The sequence below is a fragment of the Talpa europaea genome (genome assembly GCF_964194135.1).
Source record: "Talpa europaea genome assembly, chromosome: 16".
Classification (NCBI taxonomy): domain Eukaryota; kingdom Metazoa; phylum Chordata; class Mammalia; order Eulipotyphla; family Talpidae; genus Talpa; species Talpa europaea.
The window spans coordinates 44,528,747-44,542,017 of NC_140084.1; the positions used below are offsets into that span (position 1 = coordinate 44,528,747).

The window sequence follows — 13,271 nt, forward strand, 5'->3', positions numbered from 1 at the left end:
CCACCAAAACATACTGGCAAACAACAGCAATCTTGTCGTTCTCTCTCATGGTTGCTGTGGGCCAAGATTTGGGGAAGGGCTCAGTTGGGGGATTCTGGCTCAGACACAGTCAGCAGCGCAATCTGTTGGTGCTAGGGGCAGGCGAACAGGCATCCCTCTGCCATCCCAGACCGCCACTTACTGGCGGGGCTTCCCCACAGCATGGCGGCCTCCAGGGAGCCAGGCTGCTTAGATGGTGGTTGAAGGCTCCAGTGACCATGCAGAAGAGGCAGGGCCTTTTCTGCCTAATCTTGGAATCATGCGGTGTCACTTCTATGACATTCTGTGGGTTGCAAGTGAGTCACAAAACCCCACAGATTTAAGAGGAGGAGACTTACATCCCACATCTTGGTGGAAGGAGCTTCACGATCAGATTGAATGTAGAATAAGATGCTGTGGCAGACATCTTTGGGAAACAGACTGTCCCAGGGCCACGGGGGGTAGGAAGGAGGGGATAGGTTACCCTGTCTCTGCTTCTCTGGCATTATTAGGTCCTGATTGTCCATTTGCCCACCCACCCACCACCCACCTGTCCATCTTGTCTGTTCACCTATCCATCCATTTACCCACCCACCTGTCCATCCACTTACCCATCTATCAATCTATTTGCCCCCCCCCCACTATAGCAAGATTTGACAAGTCAGGTCACCTTAACACCAACCTCAACCTTGTAGGTTTCAACAGAGGGCTTTCAGAAAGCAGAATTTTTTTCTCAATATGGGTAGGGAGGGTGCCAGTGCTACCCAAAGCTCCCCCCAGAATGTCCACTATAGTCTACCCCATTGAAAACTCAACATCACTATGTAACCCTTGTTCTATACTTATATTCTCATCCCCCCAAATTTTTATCTAAATTCTCCCTGCACAGCTGTCTCCTCACTCAGACCAAAAATTGCTTTCACAGGACTCCCAAAGACTATCTAAACCATCAATAGTTGTATTTTCCCAGGTGCAAGTCTGGAATCATTGGGGAATAGCCAGTTCCCCTCCAAATGTCTCAGGAGCTGTGAATGAGTCTTAAAATTCACCTTCCCATACTGTGTGTAAAGCAATGGGATGAAGGTAGAAGAGAGAAGGTGAGTTCGTTAGAAATGTGTGGACCTCCTTGGTGGCCTATCGGTCAAGTCTCAGAGCTATTACCCCTAAGTCCTGATCTTGATACCCTCCCACCCCCGCCAAGGAGCTACCCACATGGCGCAGCAGACCTCTCCTGTCTCACGCTGCTCTCCTCAGCAGTGAATTTCAGTAGATCCTCTTGCTCTGCTCCCCTCTCTGTCTGGTAAATCCTCTCACCCCCACACACACACCTCTGGCCTACGCCCCAGTTCTTCTACAAAAGAAATTTTAAAAAATTTTTTAAATGTGTGAGTGCGTTCACATGCAATAACAAAGAGGGATTGGAGAAGGAATTCATTTTTACTTGGCTCTTCCTCTAGCCACACACTCTTCTAGGCACTGGAGAGACAATGGTGAAAGAAATAGTTCTGTGCAAAGTGAAAAAAATAAAATAATAGGTGACAGAGATGAGGGCTCTGGGGGGAAATGCAGTAAGAGAAGGCCAGTAGCAGAGATTGGGTAGCAGGAGCCCCATTTTACAAAGATGGTCATGGGAAGCTCTTGGATGAATTTTTTTTTTTAAGATTTATGCATACAAGAACTGGGGTACAGGTTAGAGGTGTGGGGGGTGAGAGGATTCACACAGAGTGGGGAGCAGAACAGGCAGATTGACTGAAATACACTGCTGAGTGAGCAGCGGGCAAGACAGGAGAGCTCTGCTGCGCCATGGGGGTTGCTCCCTGGCAGGCCAGGAATCGAGCTTGTGCTGCAGAGACTGCAGATAGCTTCACAGTGCTGTGCTTAACCCCTTGCACCACCAGGGAGGCCCTCTTGGATGAATTGATGCTGGATGTTGACACTGGGGTGGAGATTTGCAGCAAGCGCCCGGAGGAGTTGTGTGGGGGGAAGACTATCCTAGCAGAGGGAAAGCAAGTGCAAAGTTCCTGAAGCTGGAACAGGCCTGGATTGGAAAACATGGTAGCCCGGAGGCGAGGGTGGCAAAAGCAGAGTCAGGAGGGGAAGAGAAGGGAAGATGAGATGGGGTCAGGGAGGTGACACAGGCCAGATGGGTGACCCTGTGACTCCTGGAGGAGACTTTCGCTTTCCTTCAGGAGTCAGAGGAACCAGGGGAAGATCCTGAGCATGAGGGTGACCTGAGCTGACTCACACTTTAATGGGATCCCTCTGGCTATTTTGTGGGAATGAATTGTAGGGGACAGGGGCAGGTGACGTCACAGCACTACTTTCTGCAAGTCTGTGAGGGACCGAGGCTGGTGTTTGTGACTTCTCCATGCATTCTCCATATAGTCCCCTCACCTAGGACCTCATCTGGTTGGGGTCTTGAGGCAGGTGGAAGAGACCACTTCAGGGGGTCAGCCCAAGCAGTAGGGCCAGAAGAGCTGGGAGCAGTGGGTGCATGGGGTCCCAGTGTGTGAGCTTGCCAGGGAGCTCGGGGCTGCCTGCGTCCATGAGTGAGCGTGTGCCTGTGTATCCCATGACCTGTGCGGAGCCTGTCTGAGAGGGGTTGGCCAACTGAGCCAGGGTGCTCCTAAGTCTGAGCCTCGCAGACCTTCTCCAAGTGTCTGCTCTGTGCCTCCGTCTTGTGCTGGGGACGTAGCAGTGATGGAGACAGCCCTGGGTCTGCCCTTACAGGTCCACAGCCCAGTCGGGGTGACAGACACACCCCCAGACAGGGACCAGCCAGAGCGAACAGGGCTGAGGTGAGGAAGTGAAGGGGTGTACCCCACCCAGCCAGGGGGCAGCGAGGGCATCCTGGTGGAAGGGATGGTGAAGTTAATAGGAAAAGGTCACCTCTCCCTGGATAACAATTGCTGCCCTGTGTCAGCTGTGACTCGGTAGCCTTGACCAGTCTGATGGACACTCGCAGGCTGACCTGGAATCCATTCTCTGTGGCTCCTGGCAAAGCCAGCTTAGCAGTGGCCCCCAGTCTGATCAGGGGGCTGGGGAATCTCTCCCAGCTTGACCAGCCATTCTGACCAGGGCCCAGGCCCAGCTTCCCTGGGGTAACCAGTGACGTCTCCCTCCCTTGCTCCCCACCCCCACCAGCACCCCCAGCCAGCAGCCAATCAAACCAGGCTTGTGGGAGCCTGGGGCAGACAGATCTGTGACACACACCCCCCCCCCACCCCGACCTGTGACCCAGGCTCCTCTTCCCTCCTCTCAAGTGCCCTGGCTTCCTCCCCTCCCCCGCTCACCTGCCCTGCCAGCCCCATCTCTTCCCCCTCCCCCCCCCCAGGTTGGGAGGGAGAGAAGGGGAGAAGGAGGGAAGAAGGGGGGTGGCATTCCTGGGATTCCCTGGATGGGGGGAAGAGAGGGAGGGCCCTACAGAGGAGGGCCGAGGAGAAAGCACCCCGCAGCCCCCCTGTCATCGCAGACGCCTGCCCGGGCAGAACTGGGATCTGAAACCCACTGGAGAGAAGGTTCCAGACCACTGGGCAGGCAGGAAGGAGCGCGGTCCTGAGCCCTGGCCGCAGGGCCGGGCTTGGCTGGGCACAGAGGGAGAGGCTTTCCAGGCCGCTGGCCGGCAGCTGCGGGGGAACACGGGCCGCCGGCCACTCACTGGGCAGCCCGGGAGAGCCCAGCCCCGCTCAGCCCGGCTTCACTGGTCCTTCTGCGGGAGGCGAGCGCACGGGCCAGCCTGGGGGCCGCGGCTGTGCTGGACAGGCCAGCGCGAGCCCTGGCCACCCCGGGGGCGCTGGCCGGGAGGAGAGAGGGCAGCCCGGCCACCGGTTGGATGGGCTCGGCTGGGTAAATGGGCCACGGGAGAGGCGGGTCCACGCCAGTGGCCGTGGCGGGCATGAGTCCCCAAGGCCCCTGGCGGGGAAGGGTCCGCAGCTGTCCGGGGAGCTCGGGCGCAGGACGCTGGCTGGACTGGTCAGTCTGGCCGGCCGCGCGGGCCCTGATCGGGGCGCGCAGCAGCGGGGCTGGGGGCAGAGAGCCCCGCTCCGGCACCGCTAGGAGGTCTGCTGCGGGCAGTGGGAGGTCCTGGCCCCGCGCCCGGTTTAGGGGGAAGAGGGGGGCCGGCGGGCGGGGCGGGGCGGGGCGCCGGGGGCGGGGCCTCCTCCCTGTCCCGCGGTCGCCCCGCCGCAGCCCGGGCTCAGTCAGCGCCGCCGCAGCCGCCGCCGTGAACATGGAGCCCCGGGGCACCCCCGCCCGGCCCCGCCGCCGGGCCGCGCGGCTGCTGGTGCTCGCGCTCCTGCTGGGGGCGCACCCAGGTACGGCTCGGGCTCAGAGCAGGGCGCACTCAGGGGCGGCCCTGGAGGACCCCGGGAAGGGAAGGGGAGGGGACTTTCGGCTACCCCGGGAAGCAAAACCTGGGGACCCCAGGAAAGCAGAATAGGGGAGCTCCTTTCACGAGAGACCTGGGGAGAGCCTGGCACAGAAGCTGGGGATACCGCAGCCGTGGATTAGACTACCTGAGAACGCAGCCCCTCCCCGCTGGGGACCCAGAAGGGTGGGTCCTCAGCTCCTAAAACTCGGGGCCCCCACTCCCCTGCTCTCTCAAACCCAGGGGTCCAGGCCTCCTATGGCTGGAGTAGCCCCCCTGGGGACCCAGAAGACTGGAACCCTGGGGGTTCCCTTTCGCAGGTTCTCAAGCTTTGAGAGGGCTAGGGATTCTGCGGCCAGAACCCAGTCAGCCACATCCTTGTGAGGTTGTCCCCCAACCTAGATGGGAGCCCAGGCGCTGGAAAGAGCCCGCCCCCCTCAGGAGAGGGCTGGCGCCTGCCTCAGCCGGCTGCTGTGGAGCAAAGTGATTCCAGTGACAGTGCCCCCTTCCTAGGGCCCCTGATAAGTCCACACACCTGCGTGGCTGTGGCAGGGGCCCTGCAGGCCGGCGGCAGAGGGACAGAAAGATGAGGGGGATCGGGAAAAAGAGATCTGTGGTCTGCCTGCCACTCGACCCCCTCCCATGGGGTAGGCCTGGGCCAGAGGTGGGTGCCTGGGAACCCAGGCCCCTGGCACAAGCCTGGCAAATAGTGGGTCCCCAGGGGCAGGGCTGGGCCAAGCTGGGCGGGGAAGGGAAAGGAGGTTCTAAGAACGGAGAGCTGAGGCCAGGATCCCAGCCCGGAGGGTGCGAGAGTGTGGTTTCTCCAATGAGAGCAGCTCTATCCGCCAGGATCCTGGGACTGAGGAGAGGCTCCCCGCCTAGCTCCCCCGGGGCCAGGCAGGGAGTCCCGGGGCCCCCCAGCTCCCCACTCCCTCAGGACCAGGGCCAGACCTCAGTCCTGTCCTGTTCCAGGTGATGTACCTTCCCCTCTCCCTGGCCCTATCTGAGAGGCTGGGGGCTGAGGGGGCAGGTAGGGGGCTCTGGCGCCAGGTGGGGCAGGTCTGAGCCAGCCTGTCCCTCCCACATTCCTGAAACCTGCCCAGCCCTGTCCCCCCTCACCGCCCCCACACACCCATCCTGCCTGAGCTCCAGGCCCAGCCCCAGCCTACACCCCAGCCCCAGCCCCCCACTCTCGAGGGAGAGCCCCAGGGACTGAGATGGAGACTGAGAGGGACAGGCAGAGAGAGACACAGGGAGAGGCAGAGACAGAGACAGTGGAACTAAGAGATGAAGACCCAGATAAGAGACACATGCTGGAGAGAGACATGGACTGCGGTCACCATATCAGGCCCTGCACATGGGGAGAAAGTCCTCGGGACAAGCCCTCGCCCTGCCCTTGAGAGGCGTTGGGCTGGCGGGAGAAGCAAGGAAAAGTGACTTCACCCCAGAGAGACTGAATGGAGGCCACCAGACATGTGTGGCCCAGGGGAGGAGGCCTTGGTTCTGGACGTGAAGGGAGAGATGAGAGAAATGCTGTGGGGGTCAGAGGCGCAGAGATGAGAGATGGAGGGAGAGAGATGCTGTGTCTGAAGGAAGAGGGGCTCAGAGTCCTGGTCTCAGGGAGGAGCAGCTGGGGGCCTGGACACCTGGGTCTCAGGGAGGAGGGAGCTAAAGGATCAAACCCCCACTATTGAGGGAGAAAAGTACCCTCAGGTTACCCAAACTCGTGGGTCCTAGGGAAGGAAGGGGTGGGGGCTTGGACTCCTGGATCTGAGGGGGGAGGGGCTCTTTCTGGAAGGCTTTTCCTATGGGTGCTTGTCCTAGAAAGACCAATTGATCTCCCATAGGTACCTTGGCTGAGGTGCACTTGTCTGTGCCCCCTCTGGTGGAGGTGATGAGAGGGGACTCGGTCACCCTGGACTGTACCCTCTTGGAGGCCCTGGACCATTTTGTGCTGGAGTGGTTCCTGGTGAGTGGTGGGGGCTGGCGACCAGGGGGCTGCAGAGAGGGGCCTGGAAGTCAGGACTCAGACAGGCTCCAAACATCCATTCCCTCACCAGAGCCCCAAGGATCCTAAAAGCTCTGCCAAGCTCCCTTTCCATTTGCCAGATCCCAACTGAGGCCCAGCCAGGGCAAGGGGCTGATGTCCAGGCATCCCTGAGACTAGAATGAAGAAACCCCGCTTTAGAGGGCTTGCTGGCTCCTGAGAGAGAACTTGCAAAGAGACGCCCAGAAAGCCAGAGACCCAGGCAGGGCTGAAGAGAAATAAGAAGCAGAGAGAGGGGGGCGGGGGGCAGGAGAGAAAGTGAGATGGGGCGAGGGAAATGGTGGGGAGAGGGCAGAGGGACTAGAGCGAGAGCACACAAGGGGAAAAGAGACCCCAGAAAAGCAGAAAGAGGGACACTGAGGCTCTCCCCCCCACAGCCCGACCGCTCTGGGGGCCGCCACCTCCTGGCATCGGCGGAGCAGCAGGGCTCCCAGTTCCAGAACCAGGTGCAAGACTCCAGGGGCCGCAGCCCCCCCTACCGGTTGGACTCCCAGGGGCGCCTGGTGCTGGCCGAGGCCCAGGTGGGCGACGAGCGGGACTATGTGTGCGTAGTGAGGGCGGGGGCCGCGGGCACCGCGGAGGCCACCGTGAGGCTCCACGTGTTCGGTGAGTGTCCCGACCCCCCCTCCGTGAAGGGGCGGGCAGGTGAGAGCCCAGAGAAGGGGCTCCCCACAGTGACATCTCTCCCACAGCCAAGCCAGAGGCCACCGAGGTCGCCCCCAACAAAGGCATACTGTCTGTAATGGAGGACTTTGCCCAGGAGGTATGGGGGTGGTGGTGGCGAGATTTCTGGGTTCAGTGGGAGGAGGGAACAGGGGGGCCTGGACTCCAGGGTAGCAAAGGAGGAGAAGCAGGGGGCCAGACAAGTGTATCTGAGTGGGGAGAAGTCCCAAAGGAGAGGGGACCCCTTCTTCACAGCCACACTGTGTCCCCCTCAGATCGCCACCTGCACCAGCCTCAACGGGAACCCGGTCCCCCAGATCACATGGTATCGGAACGGGCAGCTCCTGGGGGTGCCAATGGAGGTGAACTCAGGTGAGGAGCGCGGGAGCCCAGCTGGCCGTGGGGGGGGCGGGGAGAGGCCCGAGGCTGGCTGACGCCCTTCCTGCTCTCCCAGAGGGCTACACGACCAGCCGCACCGTCCGGGAGGCCTCAGGACTGCAGTCTCTCACCAGCACCCTCTACCTGCGGCTCCACAAGGCCGACCGGGACTCCACCTTCCACTGCTCTGCGCGCTACAAGTTGCCCAACGGCCGCCACGGCCGCCTGGACAGCGCCCCCTTCCACCTCACCCTGCACTGTGAGTCCACGCCGGCCCTGACCCCCCTACTTTGGGCCCCACATCTCTCTGAGGCCTGACCCTCCAGGCCCACCCTGACTCTCCAGGCCTGACCCTCCAGGCCTACTCCCCTTCGGCCCACGACGCCACCCCCCTGGGGCCACGCTAGCTGGCCGCCAACCTCTGACCTCTAACCTCAACTCATGGCACAAGCCCCCCTCTAACCTCAACTCATGGCACAAGAGGGTTCCACCCTCTTCCCCTTTGCCTGGATGACAATGCTCTTCTGGCTCCTCTTCCTCTTTCCCCTTTGCCTGGATGCTCAGTTTATCTCAAGCTCTGACCTCTGGTTCCCTCTCTCAGAACAAGTGAGAACCTGAACCTCAAAACCTGTGACCTCTCACCTGTGACCTCTGCCCCTTAGTCCAGCCCTGTCTTTTGCCCGTGACCCGCCCGATCCTTGACCCGCAGTCTGAGTCGGCCCTGACTCGCCCCTTCCGCCCGTCCCTTAGATCCCACGGAGCACGTGCAGTTCTGGGTGGGCAGCCCGGCCACCACAGAGGGCTGGGTGCGCGAGGGCGACCCCGTCCAGCTGTTCTGCCGGGGGGACGGCAGCCCCAGTCCGGAGTACACGTTTTTCCGCCTTCAGGTGACCCACCCCCCCCAGTCCCTGACCTCTGTGACATCCGCACCTGCACCGACTTGCGACGTGGGACCTGGGTGGCCCCCGGCTTGGCCGGGCGGGGGACCAGGGACCAGGAACTAACGGATCTCTGAGCCCGGGCCTGAGGGAGTCCTGACTTAGCCTAAGACCTGACTTGGGGGACCCCTGACCAAACAGGGCCTCTGACTCCGTCCTTGAGTGGACTTTGACCTAGTGTGATGCTGACCTGGTGACCACTGACCTGCCGAGCTGCCCGCCTCTCACCCCCAGCCCTGGGCGGACTCCCCCGCCCCCAGAGTTGCGTGACTCCTGAACCAAGTTCTTCATCCCCGGTCACCCAGGACAAGCAGGAGGATGTGCTGAAAACAAACCTTGAGGGGAACTTGACCCTGGAGGGGGTGCAGCGGAGCCAAAGCGGAACCTACGGCTGCAGGGTGGAGGACTACGACGCAGCGGAGGACGCGGAGCTCTCCCAGACCCTGGAGCTGCGTGTGGCCTGTGAGCGGCCTGAGCCGGGGGAGGGTGCCCCGACGCCAGCTGCTTCCTCTCCCTCACCCCGACCCCACAGCCCTGCAGTTGCCCTGTCACCTCAAATACTCTGCCTCTGACCCTTTCTCTGCTCCCTGACCCTTGGTCCTGATGTCCCTCTCATGCCCCCAGGCCCCTACCCCAGCCCCCTCCAGCATCCCCACGAGGCAACCAGGGGGCTTCTTTATGAAGCCCAAGACATTTCCCTGCTTAGAACCTGCTATGGCTCCCTAGTTCCCTCCAGAGAAAGCCCGTGTGACGCACTCCAGCCTGTCTGGCTTCACCTTTGGCTGACCTTTCTCCCTGCAAACATTCCTCTCATCACACCCCAAGCTTCCCTCCTCATTCCTACCTCGACTCCCGTCTTCTCCACCAAGCTCTTGGCTCCCACTCTTCTAAGAACCTCTCAGTGCACTTGCCCCCCTCCCCCCAGCCCTGGGCAAAGACTGTTCTTCCTCAGCCCTCCTCATGCCTCCATTCCCGGGGTCAGCCCCTGTGCCAGATCTCAGGGACACATCTGTGAACAAGACACCCCAGGCCCCGCTTTCACAGAACTCCCAGTCCAGTGGGGAGACAGATGGCAAAAGCTAAAGAAAGAAGACACTTGGAGGCACCAACACAGTGACAGGATAAAGAACTGGCCAGACCAGGAGGGGGAGTTGCAGGCTGCATCCCCGGGAGAGCTGCAGACAGGAAGTTTATGGGGAATTCTGTGGAACCCACATCTATTAGGGGTCAAGGAGGTAGGATTGGGCAGAAGGAGAAGCTGGGATGCAATCTAAACAAGACCTTGAGGCCCCCCCAACACACACACACTCGACACTTGGAAGCACCAGCTGGGGCAAGGGAGGCAGGCCACAGGCCCTTACACCCCGCATCAACCAGTTGTGGGATGCGGGCTGCCGGGGGAAGGGGACGTGACCTTGAACAAGGGGTTCTCTGCAGCTGAGGCAGTTCCCAGGGAGGGCTTGACAGCTGAGGGCCCACAGCTGACGCTCTTCTCAACAGCTGGGGAGAAAATCCTTCAGCACTGAAGGGGAGCACTGACAGCCCATGATCAGGGGACAGAGAGGCCTCTGAGAAGAGGACATCTGAGTAGGAAACCAAAGAATGGAATTAGAGATGCAAGGAGCCAGAAGAGCATTCCAAGCAGAGGGAACAGCAGGTGCAAAGACCCTGAGGCAGGACCCAAGTAGGCAGATGGGCATAAAATGGCAAGAGAGCGGGGTAGCTGGAGCTCAGGGGCCATGGGGAGGGTGGGAGATTAGGTCAAAGAAAGGAGCAGGATCTTAAGAAGACCAGGGGGGATCTTTTGGCTTCCTCGACAAATTTGGCCTTGATCCCAAGAGTGCTGCATTTTCAAATACAGGAGAGGGCCAGCCCGTGGCCCGCTGGCTGTTCAGCAGAGGAGAGGGTGAGTCTGGTGCAACAAGGAGACCAATGCCTTGGTGACTGCAGTATTAAGGCAGTCGGGCCTGGGGCTAGAGATGGAAAGTCCTGGAAGGGCCCATTACAGTGGCAAGACTTGATGAAAGAATCAGAGTGTGAGGGGGAGGCAGGGGGCTGGGCTTAAGCAAAGGGCTTGAGTGGTGAGCCAGGGAGGAACACCTCACCCCTCCAAAGTTATCTGCTGACCTGGGCCTAGATGCCAGCTCTGGAGCAAAGGGGTCAAGTCAGGCCCAAATTCTGGAGTGAGGTTTGGGCCAGAGCTTTGGCCTGCAGAGTCCGCAGAGATGGGAGAATAAGGAATACACTGTGTTCTCTGCTTCCTCGGTCCCTTCACGTCTGAACCCCCAACAGCCCTGGAGAGCCCCTGAGCGAGTGGGTGAGGGTCCGGGGAAAGTGACGGTCTGTACCCCCCTCCAGACCTGGACCCCCTCGAGCTCAGCACTGGAGAAGAGCTTTCCTTGCGCCTGGGCAGCAACACAACTGCCAACTGCTCTGTCCGAGGACTGCCCGCCCCTGCCCTCCGCTGGACCAAGGTGAGAGGGAAGGAAGCCCCCCACACTGGGACCGCCCTTCCACCACCCTCTCCCCTTCTTATGCGCCCCTGGCCTCTTCGCCTACCCTCTCCAGGACTCGGTACCGCTGGGGGACGGCCCCACGCTCTCACTCAGAGGCATCACCTTCGATTCCGCTGGTACCTACATATGTGAGGCCTCCACGCCCACCGTGCCCCTCCTCAGCCGCACCCGGAGCGTCAGGCTGCTGGTCCAAGGTTTGGTGGTGGGGGCGCCCTGGGATGGGAACAGTGGAGGTGGGGGGGGGGGCAGGACACGGGGTGGGCTCGTGGCTGGTCCCTCTGCCCGCTACTTGGTTGTTTTCCCTCCCCCACCCCTCCCCCTGGTGTAGCTCAGCTCACTCCCTCCCCATCTCCCACCTGCAGGGGCCCCTGAGCTGAGGCCAGAGGAGACTCAGCCCCACATAGAGGGCAGCTGGAGGGAAGGAGATGAAGTCACACTCACCTGCTCTGCCCGAGGCTACCCAGAACCCAAAGTCACCTGGAGCCAGTTGGGTGGCAGTGTAAGGAACACCCCCACCCTGAGCCCTCCCCAAGCCCCTGATGGGGGGACCCTGCCTCCTCACGGACCCCAGCATTGTGTCCCCGCTCCTGCTTCCCTGAGGACTGGACATCGCCACCTCTACCCTCACCCCAGTCCTTGACCCCCTGTGCCTGGCCTGACCCGAGCCTCCACAGCCAGCAGAACCGGCCCCTGGGGGGCAGGGCTGGGTGAGCAGCTCCCTGACCCTGAAGGTCACCAGTGCCCTGAGCCGAGACGGTGTGTCCTGTGAGGCCTCCAACCCCTACGGGAACACCCACCACGTCTTCCACTTCGGCACTGGTGAGCGTGAGCGTGGGACAGGAGCCCGGCACGGGGCGGTCCAGGGTGCCGGCTGACCGCGTCCTGCTCTGTCCTGCCCCTGCAGTGGCCCCCCAGGCTGCCCAGGCCGGAGTGGCCGTCTTAGCCGTGGCCGTCAGCGTTGGCCTCCTGCTCCTCGTCATTGCCGCCTTCTACTGCATGAGACGCAAGGGGCGCCCTAGATGCTGCCGGAGCGGGGAGAAGGGTGCCCCGTGAGTGGCCCCAACCAACTCCCACATCACCGCCCACCCCAACCCCATCACCAGTGAGATGCAATCCCCCCTCCAGCCTCCAGCTCCACTGCAACCCCAAACCACCCCATCCCCAGCGCCAAACCCAGCTTAACCTGTCTCAGCCTCACCTCCACGTCCAGTGCCAACCCCGAACCCACTTCCTAGCTGGCCTCAAACCCATCCCCATTTCACCTCCGGCCAACCCTGCCATGAGCGTCCCCAGCCATCCCCTCCGCAAGCGCCAAACCCAAGTGGAGCCACATCCCGGTTGTTCCCAGCCCCTTCCAACCCCATCTCCTTCCCACTCCTCACTCCAGATCTTTCCCCGCCCAACCCCACCTCCAGGCCCCACCCCCCATGATGCCAATCCACAGCCACGCCAAAGCTACCCCCGACTCTGTTCCCAGCGCACCTGCAAGACCTCTTCCACCTAACCCCAATGCCATTACCACCCCCACCCCATCCCCAAGCCCTTCCCACCGCCCCCCCATCACGCCCACCGGACAGACCCCACTTCCAATTCCTTCCCCAGACAAGACCACCTCCAACACACTGCCTCCTCCCTCCCCCCCCAGGCCGCCTGGGGAGCCAGAGCTGAGCCACTCGGGATCAGAGCGACCGGAACAGACAGGCCTTCTTATGGGAGGTGCCTCTGGAGGAGCCAAGCGTGGCAGTGGGGGCTTCGGAGATGAGGTGGGTGAGGGCCGAGCTCCCTGGTGAGACTAGACCTGCCGTGCGTGGAGGGTGGGGGTGGGGGTGGGGTAGGGGTGGGGTGGACTGACCTGATGGCTCCCTCCTCCCCCTAGTGCTGAGCCCAGGGGACTCCTAGAGGCGCTCACTGGACCTGGCGTTGCAGGCACCAAGAACCAGCCCTGCTCAAGCCTCCACCCGCCCCCACCTTCCCATCCTTCCGCCTTCCCTCTCAGTGGGCCCAGCCAGGCCCTCCCTTCCTTCCTCTGCTGGCTGGGCCGACCTACAGCTCCAAGCGCCTGCCGCTGCAGGGAGGGAGAGAGGGTGGTGGGAGGGGATCTTCCTCCTGGGAGTGTGACTCTCCCAGGCCCCAGAATAGCTCCTGGATCCAAGCCCAGGGCCGGGCCTGGGACAAGGCTGAGGGTCGGCCTGCTGGCTATTTTTACCTCCAGCCTCCATGGCTGGTCCCCCACCTGACGTCCTACTGCATAGTCTTGACACTGGATTCCCCATCCCCACCCCCACCCCATCATCTGTGGACACTGGAGTCTGGAATAAATGCTGTTGTCACCTCGACACCATCCT

General features: G+C 61.5%; 1 protein-coding gene across 1 annotated transcript; it reads left to right on the forward strand.

Annotated features, from left to right (window-relative positions):
• The first annotated feature begins 4,231 nt into the window (after positions 1–4,231).
• Positions 4,232–13,055, forward strand: BCAM (basal cell adhesion molecule (Lutheran blood group)). The gene is made up of 15 exons (XM_084257746.1): positions 4,232–4,331; positions 6,232–6,353; positions 6,809–7,037; positions 7,124–7,194; positions 7,370–7,466; positions 7,549–7,731; positions 8,223–8,359; positions 8,716–8,872; positions 10,769–10,884; positions 10,979–11,120; positions 11,289–11,425; positions 11,601–11,745; positions 11,831–11,975; positions 12,572–12,689; positions 12,803–13,055. Exons 1-15 carry the CDS (start codon positions 4,247–4,249, stop codon positions 12,806–12,808), a joined length of 1,890 nt encoding a protein of 629 aa, XP_084113872.1. The 5' UTR covers positions 4,232–4,246; the 3' UTR covers positions 12,809–13,055.
• Positions 13,056–13,271: the final 216 nt, after the last annotated feature.

Excerpts from the sequence above, each read along its gene's own strand:
- BCAM (XM_084257746.1), top strand. The coding sequence starts at position 4,247 with ATGGAGCCCCGGGGCACCCCCGCCCGGCCCCGCCGCCGGGCCGCGCGG. Across the intron at positions 4,332-6,231 it reads CCTGCTGGGGGCGCACCCAG|GTACCTTGGCTGAGGTGCAC; the intron begins GTACGGCTCGGG and ends GATCTCCCATAG. Across the intron at positions 8,360-8,715 it reads ACACGTTTTTCCGCCTTCAG|GACAAGCAGGAGGATGTGCT; the intron begins GTGACCCACCCC and ends CCGGTCACCCAG.